The sequence below is a fragment of the Colletotrichum chrysophilum genome, assembly GCF_026319265.1.
Source record: "Colletotrichum chrysophilum strain AFK26 chromosome Unknown scaffold_23, whole genome shotgun sequence".
Lineage (NCBI taxonomy): Eukaryota > Fungi > Ascomycota > Sordariomycetes > Glomerellales > Glomerellaceae > Colletotrichum > Colletotrichum chrysophilum.
Genome location: NW_026517310.1, coordinates 464,199 through 491,063, shown reverse-complemented (window position 1 = coordinate 491,063; position 26,865 = coordinate 464,199). Strand labels below are relative to the sequence as shown.

At 50.1% G+C, this 26,865-nt stretch overlaps 7 protein-coding genes across 7 annotated transcripts; 2 read left to right on the top strand and 5 right to left on the bottom strand.

Moving 5' to 3' along the window:
* Positions 1 to 322: 322 nt before the first annotated feature.
* On the bottom strand, positions 323 to 2,435 carry COL26b_004052 (uncharacterized protein; the record flags this gene model as incomplete). Its single annotated transcript, XM_053176936.1, has 4 exons — positions 323 to 718; positions 867 to 1,648; positions 1,764 to 2,125; positions 2,215 to 2,435. The coding sequence occupies 4 exons, from the start codon at positions 2,433 to 2,435 to the stop codon at positions 323 to 325; spliced, it is 1,761 nt and encodes a 586-aa protein (XP_053039258.1).
* A 1,469-nt stretch (positions 2,436 to 3,904) lies between these two features.
* Positions 3,905 to 4,371, bottom strand: COL26b_004051 (uncharacterized protein; the record flags this gene model as incomplete). Its single annotated transcript, XM_053176935.1, has 2 exons — positions 3,905 to 4,328; positions 4,367 to 4,371. The coding sequence occupies 2 exons, from the start codon at positions 4,369 to 4,371 to the stop codon at positions 3,905 to 3,907; spliced, it is 429 nt and encodes a 142-aa protein (XP_053039257.1).
* Positions 4,372 to 11,058: 6,687 nt separating this feature from the next.
* On the top strand, positions 11,059 to 12,522 carry COL26b_004050 (uncharacterized protein; the record flags this gene model as incomplete). Its single annotated transcript, XM_053176934.1, has 2 exons — positions 11,059 to 11,361; positions 11,401 to 12,522. 2 exons carry the CDS (start codon positions 11,059 to 11,061, stop codon positions 12,520 to 12,522), a joined length of 1,425 nt encoding a protein of 474 aa, XP_053039256.1.
* Positions 12,523 to 15,542: 3,020 nt separating this feature from the next.
* On the bottom strand, positions 15,543 to 17,085 carry COL26b_004049 (uncharacterized protein; the record flags this gene model as incomplete). Its single annotated transcript, XM_053176933.1, has 2 exons — positions 15,543 to 17,011; positions 17,070 to 17,085. 2 exons carry the CDS (start codon positions 17,083 to 17,085, stop codon positions 15,543 to 15,545), a joined length of 1,485 nt encoding a protein of 494 aa, XP_053039255.1.
* Positions 17,086 to 17,973: 888 nt separating this feature from the next.
* COL26b_004048 (uncharacterized protein) lies at positions 17,974 to 18,794 on the bottom strand (the record flags this gene model as incomplete). Its single annotated transcript, XM_053176932.1, has 2 exons — positions 17,974 to 18,006; positions 18,084 to 18,794. The coding sequence occupies 2 exons, from the start codon at positions 18,792 to 18,794 to the stop codon at positions 17,974 to 17,976; spliced, it is 744 nt and encodes a 247-aa protein (XP_053039254.1).
* Positions 18,795 to 20,717: 1,923 nt separating this feature from the next.
* On the top strand, positions 20,718 to 21,893 carry COL26b_004047 (uncharacterized protein; the record flags this gene model as incomplete). The annotated part of the gene is made up of 1 exon (XM_053176931.1): positions 20,718 to 21,893. The coding sequence occupies one exon, from the start codon at positions 20,718 to 20,720 to the stop codon at positions 21,891 to 21,893; it is 1,176 nt and encodes a 391-aa protein (XP_053039253.1).
* A 3,095-nt stretch (positions 21,894 to 24,988) lies between these two features.
* COL26b_004046 (uncharacterized protein) lies at positions 24,989 to 26,128 on the bottom strand (the record flags this gene model as incomplete). The annotated part of the gene is made up of 2 exons (XM_053176930.1): positions 24,989 to 25,047; positions 25,078 to 26,128. The coding sequence occupies 2 exons, from the start codon at positions 26,126 to 26,128 to the stop codon at positions 24,989 to 24,991; spliced, it is 1,110 nt and encodes a 369-aa protein (XP_053039252.1).
* Positions 26,129 to 26,865: the final 737 nt, after the last annotated feature.

The following is a 26,865-nucleotide window of genomic DNA, read 5'->3' as shown; positions in this document are numbered from 1 at the left end:
GAGGGGTTCTACCAGTCTCAGGGATCGATGGATTCGTAGTTCATCCGTGACATCTAGAGAGACCTGTGAATAGCTTCAATTATTTCCTAATCAGGCAATACAAGCATTCACGTGCCTTTGATTTGATAGATTTATCAACAGGGCCAAATAAGCAAGGATTTAGCGGCGATGAGGCAAATAAGCAAATATGAGGGCCGATTTGCTTTATTTGCTTTGGCGGCTGCGCTGGCTGTATACCCCTTGGGAGGTTGCCACAAGGGCTTCGCTCTTGCTGCCCTGGGACTAAATACAACAACAACGAAAAAAACTAGACAACTCCGACCTACGGAGTCGGGTCACGGCCGAAAATTCGGGGGAAAGGAATCATGTCCTTGACGTGACCCACACCACAAAACCATCTCAAGACACGCTCGAAACCCATGCCAAATGCCGTGTGGGGTACCATGCCGAAATCCCGAGACTGTAGCACCCACCCGTACACGTCCCGGATCTCGGCCTTTCCCTTCCTCTTCAGCCGCAACTCGATGTCTTCCCTAGTGAAAGACTTTTCAGCCACACCACATATCTCACCGAAGCCCCCGGACGAGATCAGGTCCGCCGTCATCGTCAGCTCCTCGTCATCCGGGTATACGCGGTAAGGAAATGGCTCGAGACAGCGAGGTTTGTGCATCAGCCAGACAGGTCCGCCGAAGTGGTTCGTGAGGGCATCCTCGGCTTGCTTGGAAATGTTTTGACCAAAGAAATGTCGTGACCTTTACGTTTAGGAGGTTGAGAGCTTCCCGGTAAGTTATGCGCGCGAACGGGACCGGTATACCTGCGGGCGCTGTGCCAAGAACTGCAGCTACTTTCTTTGTGTGCTGAAGTACCGCCTTGAAAATGTCGTGCAGAAAGATCTCGACTAGATCCATGATATCGTTCATCCCTCCCGAGCAAAGCTCTGCCTTGATGTGCCAGTACTCCATGAGATGGCGGTTAGTTCGGCTCTCATTTCTGAAGCTGGGCCCCAGGTTGTACACCCGCTCGTGGGCATGGGCAGCGGCTTCGAGATAGAAGCCAGCGCACTGGGACAGAAATAGGGGCTTGGTCGTTTTCAGATTGGAGATGTGAATGGCGGAACTTGGCTCGTAAAGTATGGAGGGTGTGATCAGTGGTGCACTAATCTCAACGAATTGATGGGCCTTGAACCACTCGTGCACAGCTGAAAAACACTGAGATCGGTATAGGTTGAGCGCCAGGATTAAGGGGTTCCGGAGGTAGAGATGCCTATGCGAGAGCAGAACATCGGTGTTCTGCGATCCAAGGATGCTCGGGCCAGCGTGCCGAATGTCGGAATGGAGCATACCAGTTGCCTTGGAGATGATACTCACACCGCGGGCGACGATGTCGAAGGTCGCATCATGACGGAATGCAAGAGATCCATGCACCATGAGACTCGACTCCGGCTTCAAAATTTTGAGTTCGAACCAGCAAGGCACTTTGGATGACTCAACAACGACCTGAATGGTACCTGTGCTGTCGCCCACGGGGAGAAAGAGCACGCCACCATGGTGACGAGGACGACTGACCAGCCAGCACAGAATGCGCACCTCGCGGTCAGATGGTCCCCGGTTGAGGTGGCTGACAAACTCATGCTTGAAACCCTTAATATCTGTGAATCGTCTAATCGATGGCAACTCGAACGATTTCTCCAGACTTTGAAAAAGCGCTACCTCCCCCGACATCATTTAGTGTTCCCCATCAACAGTCTCACCGGAGGGCCGTACCAACGTGATCGCGGATCGCGGCAGCCGCTTCGCTGGGAGTCAACTGCGTGACGTCCAGCTCCAGTTCATATTCATCTTGGAAACGAAATATGTCCTCTCTTTCCCTGATACTGCGCAGGATGTCTAGATCGGTGAGTTTGGTATTGGATCCCTTGCCTCTATCCCCACCCGTGGCCCTCGTTAAGTTCTCTTCCAGCTCGCAATGCAAGACTATGGAGATGAACGGCGAGCCGCGGACACCTGCGGCATTCTGGTAGTCTCTGGCAGAGGAGCTTCCGAGATTGCTCGAAGACTGCTGGTCCGTAAAGATCCAGGTAACGTCGCGCGTTGACTTGGCGGTTGCAATAGATGTCAAGACTTCCCTGCGCTGCACCCGGTGTCAGAGGAGAATCGCTCGAAGGACAGACAGGTGGTGCTTACCAAGACCTGGCGAAGAGGCTGGTACTCTTACGCAGTTCTGTCGAAAACAGCTGCAGCGGGATCGATGAGGAGGTGATTGCTAAAGGTTTTGGCTTTCGGAAGCAGTTTGCTTTCCGATCCCGGAGCGCTGGTATTAGTGGATTTGAAGCGTTTCTCAGACGGGCGCAGTAGGACCGAGACACACTTCAGCTCTTTGGCTACAGTGAGCTTGCCCACCCCGGGATAGCCGTTGATGTAGATGAATGGCGGCATCACCGGCCACTGGACAGGGTATTGTTCGTAACTGATGAGTGGACGCCGAAAATAACGAGAGCGCGAAGTTAGGCGAAGCCGATGGAGAAGTAGGAAGGAGCCCCGCCGCCCCATTTGAGAGCCACGCAATATTGACGCGGGGCGGGGTGGGGGTCTAGACTTGTCAGCCAGCACACCACCTTTTTTCGTAGTCGGGGTGCCCAGGCCTCCTCCCCGTCCCCCACATCAGTGAGCTTGAATGACCGGCAACTCCAAGGCCGCGCCTGGCCCAATGCCCACGTTGCCCTACAACTAAGGCTGCACTGGCAGAACTGATTTACGTAAAGTGAATTATAAGGTTACGTTTCGTATAGGTAGGGTAGTTATATGTTGGATATTTGACCTAATTACGCAAGTTTTGAATTTTGACCTAGTGCCTCCTGCGGACTGCCATAACTGGCCCGTTCTTAGGCGTGGACATCCTCGAGCTGGGTGCTGGCACCAAATGCCGAATATATAATGCAGCCTCGTTTTCAAGGCTTATCGACAGTCTTCCTGAGAGGGTGACACATGGCCAATGAGATACTGCAGAGAAGTCGCTTAACTGGGCCCTGAAGTACACATCTGGCGTTCAAAGGGATGAAAGGCTTGCGCTTCCGCGTCAGAGCCATTGTCGTGACTGTGAGGTTTTCATTTGTCTTGCTGCATTCGTCTCCCACACGCTTGTGATGGTCGTCTGGTTGCTAATTGCGGCGATATCGTCGCTCGATTTATTGCACCTCTATCAGGTCATTATGTTGCCTCTCTGTTGCCTCTCTATTGCCTCTCTTGCGATAGCGACGAACATTGGATTCGTGCCAGACATGCTTCTGATTGCTTCACACTCGAATAATTTGCTCCTTGTGGTTAGGGAGCGTCTCACTGCAAGGGCAGTGTGGAAGTAGAGGGTTCTATGAGCCTGTCCTTTTAGCGAGAATGAGATTCAGCCGGAAGCGCTCAGGCAGCAAGTGTATGCCTGAGATCAGAACGAACGCCTCTATGAGCACGCCCGGGGGTCGAAATAGCCTCGTGGTGTCCTAAGACGAGACCAACGGCATCCTCACCGTCCGAAACGGACTGCGACCGGTCGGATTATGTTCCGTACCGTCCGTTTATCGGAACGGTGCCCACCACTTTGGGTTGGCGAAGCCATCACGAAAGATGCCGCCTGCGCTCCATCTAGATGATTCCAGTGAGGGCTGGATTAGTAGTTGGGTCGGTGACGACCAGCGAATACCCGGTGTTGTATGTTTTTGGTTCTCCATTACATTTTTATCAGTGCCCCCCTCCCTTTGCGTCTTAGAAAACCAATAGCTAGAAGAGCCTGTATGAAGACAGCATCTTAACCCGCTCAGACAGAGGCGCTTACAGTTTTAGTGATTACTATACTGTTGTTTTCTTTTAGCTTCTATTATTAAGGCCTTTCCTCTCCTTCATCCGCGACTCATATTTCAATCTTCTCTATGGCCCATGCCAAACGTGTGCTGTAAATACGACCAGCACGAATCCCGCGCCTTAGCCTGTGGCCACGCAACCTTACGCGTCGTCTGCCCGTCCCAAACCCCATCCTCATAGACCGGCCCACCAAAGAACTTCATCGGCCATTCGCCGCAGTAGACCCATTCCAGCGTCGGAATCACCTCGGCGTACTTCTCGGCTTGCTTGAACATCTTGTAGCGGTGTGCGTACTCCCAAATTTCATCCGCCGGATCCATGATTCCGCCGTCAGAATCCTCAATCGGCTCGAGCTCATTCATCCAGTCTCGCTTGTTGGCAAGCTTGCGGTCCTCCGGATCGACGACTTTGATCTCGTAATAGTACTCCGGCTCTTCCAAGTTGTATGGAACCGGGTACGTATCCCGGGATATGGCGAGTCTTTTCAATCGCGTGAGGCCTTTGAGAGACTCTCGAACAGCATCGTGGTCAATCAACCATTGGCGACGCCAGCCACAATTTACTCCTGCGGTCAAACTGAGCTGCTCGAGGGTATCCAAGGACCCAATTGCGGCTAGTGCAGACTCGGACACCCGGGCAATGTGCGGCCGAGTTGATTCCTCCATGCCTGGCCCCTTCCATGTCAACGATAGCGAGTTCAAGTTGGCCCAACTACCGTTGGACAAGCAGGGCATGAGGTGATTGTCAATGAAGGCGTCTGGACCATGGCCGAGACACAATTTCTTGATATGCGGGTGGCGATTGAGGAACTTCATCAACGGGCTAGTAGTATAGGGCTTCCCCGGGGTTTCCCTTACGAATGGAACAACTAAGGTCTCGAGGTCTCGAAGTGTCTCGCAAGACAAGAAGGACTCGTCCCATTCCCATGGCATGGAGAGATGGCGAAGCGATGGGCAGACCATGACACACAAAGCTGTCGAGTCCACCTGGCAGTGGGACAAGTTGAGAGTTCGTAGACTGCGGAGGTTGATATCTCGGCTTGACAATGATAGTCTCTTTTCAGTCGTGCCCATCGGGAACATTCTGTGCACGACTAGTGTCTCAAGACTCTGCTCGCACCGCTTGATAAGCGCCGCGATGACATGGCAATCGCTTTGAGGCTTCCATTTTGCGAATGAATCTTCGTTGTCGGGTGCTTTAGCGGTGTCTGTATCGCAGTCTGTAATTGTGACCTCCTCAACCTTGTGTTGGCTATCTCCGCAAAGGGTAAAATTGAGGTCCAAACACCGAACTTGTTGAAATGAGTGTGCAGGAAGCTGGTCTAGTATTCCGAGAAGTCCCTCGCTTACTGTGCCGTGAAATTTGATATGTTGAACGGAAGATCCAGCGAGAGTCGTAAATAAATAGGGACTCTGGCACAGTCCGTCGAGCCAGGAAATAGCCTCCAAATTTGGCATCGCTCCGATGCCAAAAAGAATGGGCATCTGGTGATTGGCCACGTACTCCAACTCTGCCTTTTTTTGTAGTGAACCAATGTGCTCTCTTACAGCATCGGTTATTTCGCCTCTGTCGGCTCCCCAAATCGAGTCATGGAGCTCTTTATGGAAACCGCCGAGCCAGCCAGGGTCTGACGCCACTTTCACATGTCGGATACATGGTCCAATTCGACCGCGCGACTGAGGACCTCGAGAGGCGGCCTCTGTTGAGAGGAGTTGGGCAAGTTGACGAGATGCTGGGCTGTAGTCGAAGGTGACCACCGCGAATTGGCAGGATCGAGCGAGCTGCCTGCAGTCACTGTTGACAAGAGCGAGAGACGCCAGAGAGGGCTTTTCATCTGCAATCAAGTCCATTATGTCGCCGAGGATCTCTGGTGGAAGACGGAAGAGTAAACTCTGTGATGCGGCTGGCCGAGCCTCCATCACCTTGGTAAAGAGGAGGGGGAGGCGCGCTCCAGGCTCCTTGCCAAAGAGGTCCGGGCCGCCGCTGAACTTCCCCATCATCATAGACGAGACATCATGGGAGAACATGTTGCCAACCGTAAAAATGGATGGCGAAGTGTCCTGGTAGACCAAGGGTGAAGTTTGGTGTTTTGCCTGGGAGTCTGTGGCGTCAGAATCCCGCAGAGCCCCGCCCGCCTGAAACCTAGGTAGATTGGGCCGGAAGGATGAAGTTAGGCAATGCTATGGGCTATTTGCATGAGTATGGCTTACAGCACACCCAGCTTACTGAGCAACAGCAATATTCCTATATACGCTATTCCGCCGCTCTTTAGTCAGCAGCTATGCCCGGACAGCAAGGTTTAGCCGATAGCCGACCACGACAAGTCGCGACGCCCCACTTCGCCCTGCTGTTGAATCAAGGCCTGCTGGATTTCCTGTCGTGAAGTCATTCTGAGTTGGGAAATTGGTGCCTCTTCGCGGTATTCTCGCAGCAGGAGACCAGAGAAGCGCATGGATGAAAATGCTGCTTGGAATGCCATACGAGGTCGTGTTTTTGATTGATCCCTTGAAGTTCTCCTCGTTGAGAACCGCAAAGATGCCTGCGAAGCCATTCAAAACGTCAGGTTCAAAGGGAAATTGCCGTTTGCTGTAGTTGCACACAAGCTCCATGTACGTGCCGAGCGCCTTCCAAAGTTTAGGGCCAGCCTCGAGGTTGTTCATCTGCGTTGTTTCAGGACAAGGCCACAATCGTCGCAGAAGCTCTCCCATTAATGATATCTACGTTTAGGATATCTCTCGCCTTGCCTGCTGCGTCGTCTTGCATAATATAAACAGCGCTAATCCAGAGCAAGCAGAAGGCAAGGGAGCTAACTAGCGTTATTACGTCTCTAATACTCTTTAGAAATAGTACTATAGCTAGAGCCTAGAGGTATTTGTTACGACCCGTTATGCAAGATAACAGTTAACCGACCCACTTGGGCATCGGGCGGCTAGGACAGGACATTTGTACTGCAGGATCACGGGAACAACAGGGACTCGTTCGGAGACGGAAGAACTATAGTTCAAGTCACGTGACGATAAGATAACGATCATATTGGATCAATATGATCCAACACGACTTGGGGGCCGAACGATCATTCTGGATCAGAATGATCCGGATCGACCCAAGGTACAAAGGAACATGTTCGGAATTAGACTTGTATATAGTATGACCTGAGGCTGGCTCATGGTCATACTTCCATAGCTCTTTAGCAATCAACTTGTGATAATCACCACAGATACTTTCAGCTCACCTTCACTGCGAATTACTTGTTGAGTCTAAGACTGATCACCTTAGCCTCTGAAGACTTGATCTACTACAGCCTACGACCTACGACCTACGACCACGGCCCCAGTGTACTGTTTTAACCTCAATCCCCAACTTCTGTTAGCAGACCCTACTGTCGGATAGCTGACCGTAACATCCAGGTTGCATCCTCTAGTAGGGAAAAGTGAGGGGAAAGATAATCTGAAACGTAACCTACTAAACTGCTAATTACATAAGGTGCTTACGTAACTATACGTATTACATAATCAGTATTATAGTTATAAGTTGTAATAAATAGAGTATTTTTATTTAAGGTTTTATACCTTAAATGTTATTAGTTTATTTTACATAGAATATTAAAGTAAGTTAAGCGTTATTATTATTCTTATATTTTTATTATTATTATAAAAGAATCTTATATGTTAACAAGAACTAATAAGAGAAGTTAGTTTATCCTCTTTAAAGTTATTAGAAATATTAAAAAAGAAATAAGCTGAATAATAACACTTAGAAGTCCTAAAGATAAGCTTATAAATAATAAGTATAATAATAAAATAAGCTTTATACGTAATAGTAAAAATAATATAAGAAGATATTATAAAATATTGAATCTATTTAATTAAAATATTAGTATAATAATAAGAAAGTAGTATGAGGTTAATATATAATTTATAAACTCTTGAAAGGTTAAAGAAAAAGAAAAGAAAAATAATAAGAAGTAAAAATAATAAAAATATTATTTACTTACCTTTTTATTTTTAAAAAGAGCTAAAATAATTGATAAAATCATAATTAATTAGAAACTTTAAATTAGTTGAATAAAATAAATAGTATTTTATTTTACTACTCTAACTAGTTATAGTAAGAAAAGCTATTATTCTATAACTTATAAAATAATAAAAACTATAATAATAAAAAGTAATTAAAGCTATTTAAAAACGCTTAATTAAGCTATAAAGATAACTATATAATTATACTACTTATCCCTAAGGAGGCATATTAGATTATAGGGGTTAAAATAGCGCTTCTTAGCAGCTAAAAGTAGCCTAAATAAATAGATAATCTGCCTAGCGAGAACGGCAGGCCCTATGAAAACCGCGCGCAGAGTTTTGCTTATGCCTAGGGATACGTAGTTAATACACATCTAAGTCAATTTGTCATAGCCCTTAACTAGTAGACTAATTGATTATATTTCTAGCTACGCGGATTGCGTACGCATAGAGTTATTGAGGTGTGAAGTTTAGGGTGATTTGGGGGTTTTTCGGTAAAAAGCCCCTTTTTTTGCCTTTTTCGGGCTAAAACTTGCGGGGTGGACGCTGTCAACGCAACGGAGTGTATTCGCCGATGACTGGACAGAATTGCCGACGAAGACTGTCAGAACCCTTAAGAAAGTATTCGCCACCGCTGCCTTATCTTTTGCTATCATATTCGAGATACCTCATCGTCGGATGGCAACCCAGCGGTATCTCTTGGTCGCCATGCACATGCTTGCCTGGCATCGAGAAGAAATTCTGCGAAGGTCCAGACCACTTTCTTGAGGCGAAGGACGTGGGATTGACATTATTACTTGCCAGACTATGAGTTATGCTATGGAAAGGGGCTCATGCATGAGCCCAAGACTCCATCAGCGGTTCGAGAACCACGCTCATAACGACCAAGTTCTCCGTTGCAAACCGCATCTTTTCGTGCACAGCAAAATTGCGTTAGCCAGCCCCCGACCGGCCCGTTCCGACCAGTCAATACTGCCATATGGACAGCTCTACTCCGAAATATCCTCGTATTTCCGCTTTCCTGTGATAGGCTGTTGCAAAAGTGGAACCACAATTGCTAAGCACCAATTGCGCCTTATCCTTCGCAACATAGGCCTAAAATGAAAGTACTCCAAGTTGACATATCTCTCTGCTTTATCCATGCAGCGCTCTCGATCATATCTTTCGGTAAAGAGCCCCTCTTGACGGTAGATTTTCATAGTGCCCTTGCCTGGAGGGCCGAACTCAACCGATCTTCTGTCATTGGCATGCTGTTGTAAATGCGTGAGATGATCTACCGTAAGACTGAGGCGGCTCAAGAAAACCCAAAAAATATGGTAGCACATACGAGTTCAAAATTTCTCCACATCTTCTTCAGTTTCGAGAAGAAGCCAGTCACTGTGTAGGTTGCATGCTCCTGCCACTCTTCATCGCCCTATTTAGATATTGCATCAGTAGAGTTCTGGGGTTGATGTGACTGGAGGGGAGTCAACCTGCGAGAGTTTGGTTGGCTTTGGGCCGACTTGAACATCAGCAAGAATGACGGTCCCGCGCTCCGTATCAATGAAAATGTGGTGGCCGTCGCGTCCGGTAGGATGACTTGCCAGCACATAGACGTGCGCGGGTACTTGAATCGTCCATCCCTCGAACAAAAATTTTCTCTGGCTTTCGCCAGGAAAGTTCAAAGCTTTGTCACCTGCGCAGTCAACCGCGGTTGTCCTCTCGAAGATGTGCCACGGTTCGAAGTCGTCTATCTCGTCGCGGCGGATGTATGGGATATGCCTCATCAGATCAAGCACTGTATCGTTCTTGCCAAGGGCAAAGGTGTTCATCCAGTCTCTATTGATATGTTGCCACCCGCCCTCGAGAGGGTATCGAACCACCGACGGAGGAAGGAAAATTCGTGTCAGAAACTCATAGTAGGATGACAGTTCAGCAACGACTTCATCTCGTGAGTAACTCGGCACCTCGTCGTCAGAGTCAGACATGTTTAAGACCAGGGAAAGATTTTATGTGGCCGCGTGCGCCAGTGTCTCGCCAATTTGTTGGCTTGAGAGCATTGGACGTTTAGGCAGCATGACTTCCGAGAGTGTCGCGAGATGTGAAAACGAGAGACGCGTTACTTTGATTCGCAAGACCAATTGATCTGGCGCTTAAACACACTAGTCCTCATCCAGAAGGTGACCTCTGCGAGCACTCAGTTTTGGTGTCTAGGACGAAAGCCCACATAATTCTTCTCTCGCCTAATGTTCCTCAGCGGCTGATGGTCCAAAGTAGTCACTGGAGCCACACAAATCATAACGCAACTCACAATAACCACAAACAAGCCCGCCCTTTTGGGCTCGCAAGCTCAGCTCTCATGGGCATTAAGGAAACTGCAGAAATTGTGTTCGGCACACTCATGAGGTACACGTACAAACCTAGTCACTCGTCGAGTGCCGTGGTACCGTATGAGACCGGAACGATAGTGGGGCCGGTTCCTCCGCCCCCGTGCCCCGGCCCCAGTTGGCGTTCGGACTCCGGAGCAGGGCCGTTCACCAAATACCTTATTCGTAGGTAGGTACGTTACGTGCCCTAGCCGGGCGCATCCTTCTTCCCTTCCCAGGCGTTCCAAACACTGAAGTCCCTCGGGCACAGATCTGAGTTACCTCCAGGCCCGACCCCACTTATGCTTACGGTCGCGACGACGCTGAGTGTGTACCTAAGGTACTCATGCATTGGATGTCTGGCGTTCTATTCCATCGTCCTCACGCCTTGCTTTGCGTTCTTTCTTCGTCTTTTCCCTCCCTTTAACACTCTGGACGCGCCATGGTAACCGGGCCTCAACCATGTACCAGCCAATTCTCCACCGGTTGGGGCCGCTGGCTGTTCAGACTGCCTACCCCCGCGCCAGCTCTCGGCTTCCTCGAGCATCTTACCTGCTGGGCAGATCTTTATTGATCTCTCATCTACAAGTGTTTAGTCGGTATCCAAGCCCTACGGTGACATCTATCGCAACCACCGCTCGGCAGCATGCAAGATGCATTAATTCTCGCCCTCTTCTGGCTCGGGATCCTGTGTCGCGCCGACCTACTCCCATCGCTACGCCCGGGAAGCCGAGGCGTATCTTCCAGAAGCTCTTGTACCTCCTCGGCGGCCTTGGCCTGGCAGGATATGCCGCCGACCGCTTCTATCTAGGCAGCGTGGGCATGCGCAGCGCCAGAGCATACGCCACCATGGCTCTCGTCGGCCTTGACTACAAGCTGCACCTTGGAAGCAAGCCCTACATTGCTGGCGTACCCGTCGATGTCCTGCATGAGCGCAACGCCCGCCGCGTCTGCGACATGCTGAAGAGTAACGGAGGTCTCTACCTCAAGGCCGGTCAGGCTATGGCCATGCAGGGTAGCGTCCTGCCAGGGTGCTACCAGCAGAGACTTTCCGAACTATTCGACGATGCCACGCCAGCTCCATGGTCCGACGTCGAGGCTGTTATCTGGGAGGACTTTGGACAGACCGCTGATCAGCTGTTCGGCCCTGCCGTCGAGCGCTAACCTCGCGCGGCCGCTTCCATCGCCCAGGTCCACTATGCCCGCTTGCCGGACGGCCGCGAGATTGCCATCAAGGTCCAACGGAGGCAGATCGCGGCACAGGTGTCCTCCGATCTGTCGACGCTCAAGCGCTTGATCGAATTCGCCGCAGAGGAAACCGCGATCCCCATGGCGTCGCTCGGAGATTTCCTCATGAACCACGTCATGCAAGAAACTGATTTCGTGCATGAACGGTCTAACTCGGAGCGCCTTGCCAAGTTTGCGCGAGAGGACCCACGCCTATGCGACCGTATTCATATTCCTACAGTCTACAGCGACCTGAGTTCAAGGCGAATTTTGACGACTGAATGGATCCACGGTCTCACGCTTCGGGACAAGGAAGGCATTACAGCAGCAAGTAAACCATCGGGCCGTGGGTTGAGGCTCAACCTAGGCGATGTCATGGAGACAGTCATTGAGCTCTTCTCGGCCCAAATGTTTCGCTACGGATTCGTACATTGCGACCCTCACCCGGGAAACATATTTGTGCGGCGCTTGCCTTCAGGCAAGCCCGAGATTGTCCTTCTGGACCATGGCCTCTACATAACCCTCTCCAAGAATCTGCGACAGCAGTACGCCCAATTCTGGAAGGGTCTCCTCACGCAGGACACCGACGCCTTGAAAAAGGTGTCCAACGCCTGGGGTATGGAGGATCCGGAACCGTGGGCCGATGCATTCACGATGAGCTCCAAGAAGCCCAAAAAGGCGCGAAGTGAAGAGACGACGGAGCAGCGTGACGAGCGCATAATTGCCGAAACGGCCGGCTACTTTGGAACAGATGGCTTGTGGCCTCCGGAGCTGGTCTTTTTGGAACGCAACGTCGGCCTGGTGCAGGGTAGTAACCGGTTCCTCGGCTCGCCAGTCAATCGTGTCAAGCTCATTGGCACCGCGGCTATGCGCTCGGTGCAGGCCAGCGGTCAGGAAACCATGTGGAGGACAGTGCGGTCTAAGTGGTCGCTGTTCATATTGGACTTGGCTTTCTACCTCAGTAGTGTCAGGCAGTACTTTGGTTACGGTCGCGGCTTCGAAGAAGACTTGGAGGAAGAAGAGGACAGGGCGGCGCGGGAGCTGAAAGACACATTGACGATCGTGCTGGGTATCGCGGTTGACTAGAGTGTTCGCCCTGTCTCGGTATCTCATCAGCGTTGTATTTCGCATCCACTCAATCACTGACCAGACCACATGATTCTTGGTCCATGTATTAAATCCTAATTCTCCTCAATAGAATACTAAAGAAGTGTAGTGAGTACATTTATGACTCGGAAAGCGAAGTAAATGCCATTTTTGGGTCAATAACACACCACCAGCCGGAGTCGCGTCGGTAGTGTATTGCATTCGCCCAGTATCAAGAGTCAATTATTTATTCTGAGTATAAGCAGGAAAACCAGTGTAAAGCTACCAGTGCAAACCATGCTTCTTCCACGTCTCGTTCTAGGCATCTGCTGACCTTCTGCATCCGTTCCCGAGTTCGCCGGTCTCATCATCCACTGCGTCTGCATCCACCTTTTGTTCCGAATTCTCCAAAGACCGTAAATATACGCAACCTTCGCAGATCATCGCCGAGGAGTCTCGTTTTGTCACCAAACTTCCGGCCGTCCACTGAAGAAGCTTCCAAGCCGCTTGGAGGAACACGAGATTTGCCAGCACCAAGGAGTAGAGTAAGACCCCAATGCTCTTCTTTTCGGGGACTGAGCCGAGATATTCAGCAACAAGAGTGGTTTCTTTGCAGGAAAGGGAATCCATTAACGGCTTGAACCTTTCGAAACTGTTTTTGAGGCTCGTCAAGCCCTCTCCAGGGTTACCGAGTGTACGACCGGGCGTCGGTATTTGGTTGAAGAAGAATCCGTCTAGCCTGTCGGGGCCAGTACTGTTAAGTAGACCGCCAGGCTTCCGGTTCATATTGTTTGGAGAGAGAATTGCGAATTTGAGGCTGTCTTCGTCAAGAAGCAAATTTGGGGACGAGCAGCTGCCCAAATCTTGGGCGAACAATGAGTATAGAAGTTTGGCGACGTGAAGCCCCTCCGTAAGGGCAGGTGACCAATAGGAGTTCTGCGAAAATGTTGGTCTTTAGATTCATCTTCACGTAGTTATGTCTGCTTAAACAAGAGCGAGCACCTTCTTGTTGTAACCCGGATCATGCATACGGCCATCGTTGTTATTGTTTAAGCCATCCTCCATATTCCAGAACCATCTTGCATAGAAGAAGCCATCGGACCGTATACTTAATCTCTGTTAATGATTTCCCACAAGACGTCCAAATATGAAGATGGCTACTCACTCATCATTTGAAGGGTTGGGCATATATCTCATTCCACCGCGAGCCACAGCTACAGAGTCATCTGGTAGTCTTGTTTGAGAGGCAGTGGTCAACACTCCATTCAAGTAAGCATTCAGTAATCTTGTGCCCCACCATACGCTTGCGTGCGTTTTAGGGTCATCCACAAGAACATAGTTGAAATTTCTCTGCGCATTATCATTAGAGGCTTTCATTGTGACATTCTTGGCACCCCCGTCGGATAGTACGATGCACCACAGCGTCGAAGTCACACTGGAATCTTCCCAAGAGTTCCATGTTGAAGACGGCGGTTTAGAAGGGTCAACTTTCTTGAGGGAGATGAAAATTTCTTGCACTTGGCAATTCTGCAGCAGGGAGTTCATGTATCGCATTGAACCAGGCAGAGAAGACGATGACTGGTCGTTGCCAGGCACGGGTCTGATGCCCGTGATCTGATATCTGAAGCCGAGGTTTGCCGTGGAAATGGAGCTTCCGACCAAGAGCAAGGCAGGTTGGCATTCAGCTTTCGCGTCACCTTGCCAATTGAATGGTGCTCTGCGAAACCACCTACCCACGGTATCGTTACATCAGCACGACTGTTCGTTGTTACATAGATAGTGAGGATGTATTTATACGAGGCTATCTGACATACCGCGCGTTTAGTTTCTCGATAGTTGCATTGGGGTTTGTTGTGTAGATAGCTTTTGTATAGTATACGCTTGAGCTGAGATTCAGAAGGGTGAAGATAACCGTGAGGATAAACCCGCCAATTATTACCACTGGAGTAAACCATCGGAATGGGTAGGGCCTTGTGATAGAATAAGAAAAGATCGAGGAGTGCATGTTCTTTGAGAAGCTGGAAAATACGCAACGAGTTAGCGTTGACAAGTCGAATAGTAATTAAGCACTCTACCAATCCATACATGGCGAGGATACTTCGTGATCTTGTACATCAGGAGAAGATTCTTGGAACCAAATGCAATAAGGCTGCGGCCTTGGCGGGTTCTCACAGCCTGCTCTCCCGAGACAATACGGTCTTAGACGTGGCACTGGGCCGTCGTCAGTGTGGCTGATTTCAAAGGGAAATTGAGCCGATTGGTCATGGTTGGGAATGTACATGCGACGCAATCATAGCATTATGCAGTCATTCATGATGCTGAGACGCCCTTGAATGCCATTCTCTTGACTTTCGTTTGCCCAAGTGCGTAAAGACCTGCTCAACTGTGGTACAAATGAGGTCATACTATCATTACGATTCCAGCATGCGGCTGGGTCTAATGAAGCTGGGGAGCAATAAAACAAGTTCAAAAGAATGGATGATGCTGTACCTTGTGATTCACTGCGCGCGAGAATCTCGGCTTGATGGTCTTAGGACTGCTCTCATGACAGTCCGGGTGCCATAGCATTGGGGCTGTAGGTTGTTTCTGCCAAGGTGCTCCTAGCATAATTTCTCTGCCATAGCCTTTAAATGATCGCGCAAAATCCGGGGTCTGGGCCAAAAGAAGAGCTCCAAAAGTGCAGTATGATAGTTCAGTTCCTTTGGCAATCTACCTACGTAGGAATATTTGCTGTAGGACTTTGCGTTTGCTGGCATCTGACGTCCAGTGCCGCTTGTCGCACGGCTTTGAAGCCCGAGGGGTCTTTCTTACTGCTTGTTGTTCACTATCTCATCTCAGCTCTTGTTTGCCTTCGAAACCTTTTTTGTTTTTTCATCCTCAACAAAAATGACTGAGCTGTGGAGTACCAATAGCAGGGCAGTACTACGCATATATGACCATGAGGTAAGGTAAGGTATTGAGGTAGGTTTTGCGAAATACCAAGTGCCGATTATCAAAGAAGAGGCAATCTGTTAGCTACACTAGAGATCGCGAAGTCTACATCGAAAGAAGAGTTCATCTGGGTTGGAGTTGAACCGCTCCAGAGTCCTGAACTCTTGGCCCGGCGAAGCCAACTCAAAATCAAAGTTTCGTACCAAGGTTGAGATGAGCATTAGCTGCTCAAAGTAGGCAATGTTTCTGCCAATACATGCCCGAGGTCCTGTGCTGAATGGTAAGTGGACCTTGAGCATTTTGTTCTTGTCGCCGTCAATCCAGCGCTGAGGTCGGTACGTCTCGGCGTCCTCGAAAGTCTCAACATTGCGCAACAGGGTGTAGGTCGGAACTGACACAGTGACGCCCTCGGTCACAAACCGCACTGCGATCATCCGACCACCTTCCGGGACAACCCTGGGCAACCCCATAGAAGTCGCAGGTCGAACGCGAAGAGATTCCTCAACACAGGCTCTCAGAAACGGCAGCTGGCCGACGGAGTCGTATGCTGGTACGGTATTCCTCGGAATGACAGGATCTAGTTCTTTCCGGAGCTGTTGGACCACATCTGGATGGGTGTAGATGAGGTACAAGGAGTTTGTGAGAGAAGCAGTGGTTGTCTCCGTAACAGCGTTCATCATGACAGAGCATTCGGCAAAAAGCTCGCCAAAGGGAAGGTTGACCGGTTCGCCGTTGTTTTTCACTATCAGCTTTTGGAAGATATCCCCTTTCGTCTCTTTGGATGTGAACCGCGCCTTGGTGCAGTGCCGGATGATATTATCGAAGTCCGCGCCAGCCTTCTTGTACGGATGCCAGGAAAAAAACTTCTTGGTCAAGGACAGTAGACCAGCTTCCATCCCAAGGACTGTGTTGATGTGAGTGGCGTCTAGCAAAGACTGAATAAAAGGGGCTTGGTAGACCTCCCCCTCGGATGTTTCGGCGTTGACCAGGTCGCTACCGCGCTTCAAGCAATTTAATGATTCGCCATAGAGCATCGTTGAAAAAGCATCAATAGTGAAGTAGTTGAAATATCGGCGCATGTTGACTGGTCTCTCACCGTATGCAAAGATGATGAGTTGTGTCATTAATATGCGGATCGTCTCAGCAATGACGGGCTCTTGTTCCGACAAGGACTTTTGGGCGAAGACGTGGGCAAGTAACTTCCGCTTTCTCTGATGCTCAGTCTTGATTCTCTCGTCGGCCATATGGGGGAACGCTCCGGCCCCTCCATCGTACCAAGCGTCTTTGAGAAAGTTGGCCCCGTGGCCGTAAATGTCATAGACAGCGCGAGGGTCTGAGATGGAGACGTAGTTGGGAGCAATGCGGACATGCGTGCCCAGCGTCTTGTGTGCTTGGTGCCCCGCCGCGAAGTGCTGGTATTTGAAGCAGTAGAAGATACGCCACAAGCATGAGATGCCGGCAAATCCTGGGCTAGGGAACTTTCTGAGACCCTTCCGGTCGGCGAGGTAGCTTGTTATCGGTGCGCCGACCGTACACCAGAGGACAAGTGCGGGAAGCACTACTTAGAATATTAGAAACACGATATCTCGATTCAAGAGACCAAAATTGTGTCTCACCGAGTAGCAGAAACATAATAAATCTTTTAGAAGACTGGGTCAATATTTTGAAGATTGATTACAAGTGCAGGACTGTATGAAGCGATGTCGGTGCGCTATCACCCACCCCTTATATCTTGAATCTAAAACTCACATATCGTTCAAACTCCTCCCAATGCGCAAAGTATCGCTTTGACTTGGCTACCTACAAATCCCGAATTTGGGGCAGAAGGGGAAATCCCCCAAGTCTTGCATACTTCTTGTTACTTACAAGTCACAGCCTGACAACGTCTCCAGGTGATCAAACGTGACATTTGGACACCATCAGGACGAAGGAGGCGGCTGGCGGGCGGCTCTCATCAGGCACTCCGATCAAGCTGGTGTTAGGCGGGCTTCCCTACAGACAAAGCCCATCGCGAGACCATGCATGTCCGAAGTCTGGAATCCCCGGAAATAGACAACCATGGAGAGTGTCAATCTTCTGCGAAACGGAAATTTGCGGGGGATGCGCCGCGTTAGCCCTTTTCCGTTCATTCGCCAGAAGAGGGGAGGGCAGTTAAAATAGATCAGCCAGTCAAATACTGAGAGTGTGTCAACCAACGTTGATACATTCAGGTGCTATTTTGGTCCATAGCCTATGTATATCGGATGTTCCTATTGACCTAAGCTGCACGAAAAGGGCATCGCCGATCACAGCTCCGATTCGTAAACAGACATCCTGGCATCAATCTCAATGCGCAATTACGCAAGTGATTCCGAAGCTTCTGTTACACACAATGCTATAAGATTTTAAACAGAAAACTCTTGGTGCTCTACCGTTGTTGAGACATTTCGCATGTCCTTGCTTTTGTCATCTGAGTTCATCTCTCTCAAGGACTGAGTGTCCGAGATCATATGTCTCCTCCAAGCCCTGACAGGAACCTTCTCAGCGAAGAACATTGAAATCTCCAAACTTGATCTGCCAGCGGTTTCGCCGACACAGAACCATGTCCAAAGTATGGAGAGACACGTCGTGCCAGCGTATACGAAGCCCACCATCGGGCCTAGCCCGGCATCATAGTACAGATACGGCGCGGTGAACGATACTGCCCAGGTCGTCAGGTAGAAGATGACGATACTCGCAGACATGATCTTGCTCTGGTTGGGGCCGACTGCCATTTCTCGAGCGACGGTATACGCAAGGGGGCCAAGACCGAAGTTGAAGCCAACCACGACAACGAAGGAAAACACTACAATAACGTATTGCGTTGAAGATTTCAGTGGCTTGATCGAGACCCCACCGATTATGATGAAAGCCACCAGCATCATAAAGTTGGTGATCATGAGGTTGACACGGCGGCGCACTCTGTTGGCCGTAATTACCGAGGCGCCCACGGCAAAGATTTGGACTATGTTGGTGATGAGTTGAACGAGAAAAGGGTCGCCCAATCCAGTAGCCTGGACGAAGACGACGCCGTAAACGTAGAAGAACAGAATGCCACAGATTTGTTGGCCGAACATAGCTCCAGCGGAGTATGTCAGCTTGCGTCTTTCGATAGGGTCCGTTATCAGAGATCCCCAGGAAGAGAACTCAGCATGGTGCTCTTCTATGCTCTTCGCATTCTCAGCAGTCGCCATGTCCTCTGATGGGTCGTAGCTGGGCTTGCTTTGATTGATTCTGCGAAAGCTTTGCTCGGCCTCCGTACGACGGCCTTTGAGCACGTACCACAGCGGGCTCTCTGGGATGAACGGAAGAAGGGCGGCCATTATCAGGGGAAGTACGACGAGACCTCCCATGGGAATGCGGTATCCGAGTGAGCTTTTGATGTTTTGGGTGCCCTGGTTGATCGCAGACGCGCATAGTTGAGACCAGGATTGGAGAAATTGGAAGCACATAAGCGCTGGTCCACGAATTGAGGGGGGTGCAACTTCGCCAATGTACAACAACGAAGTGACGGTAAATTGGCCGACTCCAAGGCCAATCAGGATACGTCCGACCACAAGAAGGCCTTCTGAGCTGAGCGTGTCTGCGACTTGACAAATGCCGCCGATAAATATGCAGAGCGAAGCCAGCCAAAACGTAGACTTTCTGCCGTACCGATCATTGAGCGGAGCGGCAATGAGAGCGGCAATGATTGCGCCCAGCAAGTCGCCGATGTAAATGGCGGAGGCTGTCACGGACTGAAAGGATGAAGACAGAGCGAGCTTGCCGTTGGTATCGCAAATATTTCCATAGTCATTCTTGAACTCCTGCATAGCTAATACTCCGTTGTAATATGTATTATCGTAGCCATAGCAGAGAGCTCCAATGGCCGAAACGGCGCAATAGAAGATTGCCCACTTGTAATGAGCCCAGTTATTTCGTAATGACATATCGATATTGCTTAAGGGTTGACGCCAATAGAGTCTAGACTTTTGTCCAGGGGCACAGGTGTTTCGAATATTGTGTAACGTTAGGAGTACAAGCAGAAACGCTAACTTAGATCACAAGAGAAAGAGATGAAAGATGCGTCATTTGAAGAACCCAGGGAAAACAATCAGGAATGGGCTGTAGTCTCGAGTTATGAGGAATTCCATGTTGAGGCGTCTGCAGTTTTTGTGGGGTGTAAGTCTGGGGAAACTTGCACAATCCGGGGAAGCTGGCTCGGATCCGCCTCCTGAGATTTCCCAAATGAGAAAATCCGACGTATCAACCGTACTAGATCAAGATTATTGCAACAACGCTTGCTTTTTCGACGAGGTACATGCCCCCATGTATGATGGAAGGCGGGGTTGATCAAGTGAGGGGGCATTCAATCTTCTGGTTACTAGGCCGTCCCTCACCTAAGATCGTACCGGTGCTGGGATGAGTTGACGAGGCAACTTGCGTAGTGGGATTTCAGGATTGGGCAACCATCATGTCAGTCAATAGAAACTGGTAAGAAAACTTCCAAAGGTTCAAGTGTTGAATATCTTAAAGTGACACCATTCGATGTTTGCATACCATAGCTACTCCTCCCTGCTGGCCGCTCTTCAGCCTGAGTTCAATCTTTGCCAGTTGGTGATCAAGTAGGTCACAGTGCTTGAGTGGAACCTTGGTTCGCCAATTCCAGGTCAGCTGAGGCAGCATCTGGCCCTTGTGCTGATCGTAGCTTTCCGGCAGCGAGGCTGGCTACCCAAGCACGTATCTCTGGCGGCACTCCAGTTCGTTCGTTGGGGACTGTGATTTCCTCGATGTTTCCATCGCGAGAAATAGTGACCTTCTCGTTCTCAATCTTTATCCAACCCTTCTGGCAGGCCGCAGTCTACTCGTCTGCAAGCAAATATGTACCTCTCGAGATTTGAGAGACACCCGCCGATCGGCTTTTGCCAAAAAGAGCAGTCCGCGTTGGCACTGGTCGGAAACATGCCCGATACAACTAGTCCGATGCGGGGAGAAAGCATGAGGGGGAATGCCTAGCATGAGCACACAGAAGCGGAGAGGGGACAGTCGCTTGGGTGCATCAGCGTCATCAGAGACGGAATGTAAATGTCGCACCGGTTTGGGTTAGGGAATGACAAGTACTAGAGCTCACATAGCGCCTCATAAAAAGGTTAATATGTGACATGATGCTTCAAATTCCCCTCGAGGCTCGAAACACTTGTATCCTCCAACCTCACGCATAAAACTGTCGCTGCATTATCACTACAACTATTAGAACTCGCTTCAATATGTCTTCCAAGGTTCTACAGGTTGGAGTCATTGGCGGTGGCGACGTTGCACAAATCGTGCACCTTCCAACGTTCATGTTCTTGTCCAGCCTCTTCAAGGTCGCCACCATTTGCGACATTTCACAAAAGACGGCTGATCATTGTCGTGACAAATTCAAGATTCCTCGCGCGACCACAAACCCGGATGACATCTTCAATGACCCAGCCATTGATGTTGTCGTCATCCTGACATCTGACGAGTATCACGCCCCGTACACGATTGCTGCGTTGAAGTTCGGGAAGAACGTCTTGCTCGAGAAGCCCATGACGCTTAGCCTACAAGCTGGCGAGGAGATTATCGATGCTGAGACGAATGCCCCCAACAATGCCCGCGTCTTCGTGGGTTACATGCGACGTTACGCTCCAAGTCTCCAAGCCTTCAAACGCGAGATTGCATCCATTGACAAGATCAAGTACGCTCGTGTCAGGGATATCATCGGCCCCAATGCTTATTTCATCGGGCAGTCGGGGGCATATTCGCAGAAATACTACGATGACATACCAATGGAGGCGTCAGAGGACAGAGAGTCGCGACTGGCAGTCCTGCTAGGTCAGGCATGGGGACAAGAGCCAGAATCGCTTTCAGCCGCGCAGATGGACTACTGCTGTCTCCTGGGCAGTCTCGGAAGCCATGGTCTCAGCTTGATGAGGGACGTTTTGGGTGGTCTCCCAGAATCAGTGCTTGCATCGACGGACAACGCGCGCTGGTACACGACAATGTTCGAATACCGGAATGGCACCGCCCCTGACGACCGTTTCACGTGTGTCTACGAGATGGGCATCGACTCTGTACCAAGATTTGACTCTCAAGTCGCTGTCTACGGAGAGAACAAATCAGTCACAATTTGTTACGATACACCATTCGTTAAGGGTCTCGGAATCACGGTGGAGATTGACGAGCTGAACGAGCATGGGGAAAAGTCCCACAGATCTCTTCAAACCTCCTACGAGGATGCATACACTGCTGAATTGAAAGAGTGGTACGAAACTGTGGTCCGTGGCAAAGAAGTCAAGACGTCCGCCAAGGACGCTCTGAATGACTTGAGGCTGTTTAAGATGATGATGGATAAATACCCCGATCACAAAAAGATCAAGGATTCATCTAGCAACACGCCCTTCTTACCCAGTGGCCCTTGAGTGCCATGCACAACTGCGCATTACAATATCTTTACTGAGTTTAATAAACTAGTAATCTTGCCTGAACTTGAGCTACTCAAAATATCGCACACTCGTAAACAATAAGAGAGTACCTTGACCGTTTGATGTCACTGGGTTCTGATTGTAGGCGTTGGTAATGTCCCTGGGTTGCCAACCCCGGACAATTTTCGGCGACTTTTTCCCCGTCCCCTCTCCCCCCTATCCATCTTTCCCTCTCGCCATAGGATCCCCGTTGATGTCAATTTCTACATTCTCAATATGCTGTACTTCAACTGGATTCCAGGTCATCACACTGATCTCAGTACAACTTGCGTGCTATAAACGTCGTCTGACCTAAAGCTAGGGCTTTCACGCTCCCAGCTCCCACGTACAGTATCTATGGACACCTTTGAGGAAAATCAGGAATCAGGAGTAGCGGCTCCAAAACCATTTCGACTTCGATCCGCGTGCAATCAATGCCACGCTGCTAAGGTAAGTGACTGCGATTGCCTGGAAATGTATAATCAATCAACACGGCTGCCGGTTGGTTGCGTGGCATGCGACCATTGCTTACTCACAAGTCTGTCCCTGACAGGTCCGATGTTCTGGCAGTAAAGAGGGTTGCCCGCGATGCCTTTCCTCCGGACTTAAATGCCAACACCAAGTTTCCATGGTCGGTCGTGCGTCCTCCAAGAGACAGCGGCTCCAAGACAGCCACCACTTTTCAATGCCGTCACCGATACCCTTCTCTTCGAATCCACACAAGCCGCCACTGCACGTCACGGCCAATACTGGTCGCTGGAGCAAGTGCAACAACTTTCCTTTCCCGTCTACTATCCCGGCATTGGCGGTCACTGCTCCCTTGATGGTTGACGGGGATGGGAGCTTTCGAGTCGGAGACAATGACGGTTCAACAGGTTCGGGATCTCCCCCTGAACTGCTTTTCCCGACAGCCGACGCTGCCGATCTTCTTGGAGACTGGGCCGAGCCCTTCATTATTGCTGATGTGAACGTATCCGGCAGCCCATGTTCAGTAGGCGGTTTGACCGCGGAAAAGTTGCAAAACAACGTATATAATGAGAGGCTTGTTCTTTCCTCCTGGCAAGACAGAGAAACTCACGCGCCGCTGGAAGGAGAGCTTTACGACGATTCGAGTCTGACATTATCATCAGAATCGCGGCGCGACTCCCACTCACACGACGTGAAGCGGAACCCACCCACAGCCCTGACCAGCATCATCGAGCGTTTGGAGCTCTGCTCGCAGAACAGCCGGTCTACCTTGGACCAGATCGTGTCCGCCAACCGATGGGCAATGACCAGACTGCCCTCCATCATGGCGATGGATGGATTCCATCGGTGTCACAGTTGCTCGGCTCTTGTCGCCACCGTTCTCGACCTGATTCTATGCATGTACAAGTCGGCATTTGAGTCAATACAGCCCGATACCAGAGATAGCGACCATTTCGCCATCGAGCAACCCGATGGCCCCTCGCGAACCCAGTCCCACGGCTCGCCGGCGCGATCTGCCCTGGCTTCGTCGGATGCCGACCGGCAGGATGGGCAACAACCCCGATTCTACTTTGGATGCGTGGAGCTCGATCCCGATGATCAGATCATGCTGCGGTACATGATATTAAAGAGAGACCTCCTCAAATGTGTGGAACTGATACAATCCTGCCACGAAAGCCGGAAAAGACTGAAGCAGACGAGCGGAAGTCGTTCAGAAGACGGCCATGGCCTACGAGACCAAGAGAAAGTCGCTTCTGAGGAGCGCAATGACTCGCAGGAATGGTGGTATGAGGAGATGCGAAAAAGGGCGAGTGAATTGCTAGCATGTTTAGACTCGAAAGGAGGCAAGTATGCCAAATAACAGTAGAACGATTGTTGAGACAATTCTGACCATAATAGCTGACTATCATCAAAACACTTATTTACAACAAGATTTATTTATGCAGTAGCATGATGAAGATTTGTCTGCTTACCTGGGTTAGAAGCAGCATATGAACACCGCTCGCATGTCAGGAGATCCGTCGAAGCAGGTTACTATTAAGGAACTGTACATAACCCACCAGTAGACCATGAGCATGAGTTTTGCTGTATAAGGCAAAAAAAGAAGGACGACTACGATAGGAACTATGATATTGACGGGAATATCGATACTAACAGCAAGTGGGATGGAGATAAGGGAGGCAAGATTGGTCCCTGAACATGGTGTAAACAAGGTGCAAACAAGGTAATGTCGGTTCAAAAAGCAAAGCAGACCATCGTCTTGGTGTTCTTTGCTCTGTATTGCCATAGATTATGCCAATTGAGGAACGACGAATGCGCCGTTATTAGATCTACGACCATCCTTTCACGGGCATTTGGCCTTCGACGATCTTGAGACCGTCCCCAATCCTTTGCAATTAGACTCGCAAACTTAATCCCGACATATCACAGACAACTATGTTGATTTTGACCACATGCTTTGACCATACACTCATTTGAAGACATTCACACAGTAATGTCTGATCCCTGGATTTACTCTCGCGACGTGCTTTCGCAACGTTACAGCGGGCCTTTACCCTTGCACTACTACATCGGTCCTTTGCCCTCCACAGCGGCCCGTTGATTAAAATCCCGCAACCGTTCGATTTCTCCGCAACCTTGATGGCCAAGGCATCGCAATAAGATCCCTGCTAGCCTTAATCCTTCGGGACGCGCAAGCATAGGTTCTTTTGACTATCTTCTTACCCGAAACAAGCTGTTTTAGTGTCTGCTGGACATCAGCAGCTGAAGACATGTGTACAAACGTCATTCAGCAAAGTGTCCTGCTGAAGTTCGCGGGGGATTGGATTTCAACGGCAAGGCTAGATTCAACGACACGAAATCGCCTGCTCCTATTGTTCGCAAAAGTCATGTCGATATGGACGGCTTTAATTACCAGGTAGGTAACGCACAGATTCCTAGTATCATAGGAACACAGACATGAAGATGAGTGGAATGATGAGGGGCATTGTGGCTCAAAACCAGGACATTCAAAAGTGCCTGCCCATAGTTACTCTTGCGATAAGACTTGGAGTGCAATGTTGACTAGTTAACACTACTCAACTCTACTAATCTCTTTCAGTGCGACTCATCTCAGTCCGCATTCTTTTCAGTGTACCACCGGCCGCTAGAAGTATGTTTTCACATATTCCCTTACCCTCCTGGCCATTGAGCTGCTGGCTCACCACAGCAGCCCATATCTTGGTCCAGAGCATCATAGTCTTATCGATTTCCCCAATAAAGACCTGCTTGAACAGCCCCCTCTGCGACTTCGCGTCTATCTCGAAAGTGCCGAAGCCGAAACCGATGCCGGGGATCTGGAGATGTGCCACAGCCTCCCTGCTGCCGCCGCCGCTGCCCCCGCCCGGAGTAGCCCGGCCAAACCCGGTCTGCGACCATGAATTGTAAAGTTGTCGGTACGAGTTGACAACAGCGTGCATAAAAAGCGTGCACAGCATGAGGTCCGATCCGCTTCTTTCCCACTGGTCAATGTCCGCGAGCACCTTCGTCAACCCGCAAATGACCGACTTGTTTCTGGCCATGGTCAGGTCTGGTCGTAGGTGCGGATGTTCCTCCCGCCTACATAGCTGCTCCAGCAGGTGAACGCCGTTCAGCGGCAGTCTCCGCCAGGTGATCGGTGCCTCTCTCAAGTTTGGCTGGGTCTCTGGCGTAGTCGAGCCGCCAAGCTTTCGACTGGGGCTTCTGCTGCCGAGTTCCGAGTCATCCTGCCGCGTCGTCCGTCTTACATGACTTTGTACAGCGTCTTGACGCGGAGGCTCCCAATCATCTTGATGCCTAGAGGACTGCTGGCTCCCCGGTCGGTCTTCATGGCAAGGTTCCAGGAGACTCTCGTCGATCCCGAAAAAGTCATCGTGGGGGGTTTCCTGGTTGAGCCATGGCATGGATGGCACCTGCTCCGGCAGAGACGAAAGTGGTACGCGTTCAAGGTCCGTGGTGTCGTCGATGGTGGTCGCTTGGGGAGACAAAAGCTGAGAGAGCTGGGTGAGCTGGTCGAACTGGGTGAGCTGGTCATACGGGGATGCTGGCATGACCGGCGAGGTTTGCGCAGCCTCGACGTCGTCTCCGGATGACGATTTTGCCCGGTCCTCGGGCTTTGAGATGCGTTGGCCGTTGGAGACGGAGACGTCTATGTCTTCATAGCGAGCGCGCTTGTTGTGACGATTTGAGCCCTGGACTTTGCCAGTCATGGAGATGCTGTAGCAGCACTCCAGATTGTTGAGAAGGCATCTCTGGCATGAAGGCTTGTCACTGCTGCACTTGACCTATTGATAGGTGTCAGTACGGACAAATGGGTGACCAGCGAACTGGGACGGCGCCTCACTAGCCTTTGCGAGGTGACAAGCGTCGCAGGCAGCACGAAGCCGGAAGGGCTTTTGGGCAGACAGCCTTGTGTTGGACATGATTCGGTGAAGGTGAGCACACAACCGCGTTAAGGTGGTGTTGTGCTCGTTAAGACGGCTTGGCATTTAAATGATATTCGCAAAATCTTAAATGGTTCTTTCATGATAACTTATGGAAACATTTTAGTGTTCAAATACCGCGGTACGATAGGCACATTAGCCCCCTTGAAACGAATATCGTGGAGCCACACCAAGATGAGAATTGTAAGTTGTCTGGCTACACTCCCAATGGTGAGCGGTGTACTGGGCCTGCAAATTCAACAAAGAGATGCCTAACATGGAAGTATCATGTCTTGATTCCTGTGGGATCAAAACCTTGTAAGTGATGCCTACGCCAAGCTTTGCCGTACGGCTTTTCCGTGCGGCAGTAGTATAGTTTGCTCACTATAGATCGGGTTTATCGGACGTGGGCTTGACGTATCTCCAAGGATCTCGCAAGTTTGACTGCAAATCACTGCTTTTGTCAGCAACTGGGTATACCTATCAGGTCAACAATGCGTACCTGTCCGCACCTGCGCGTGAAC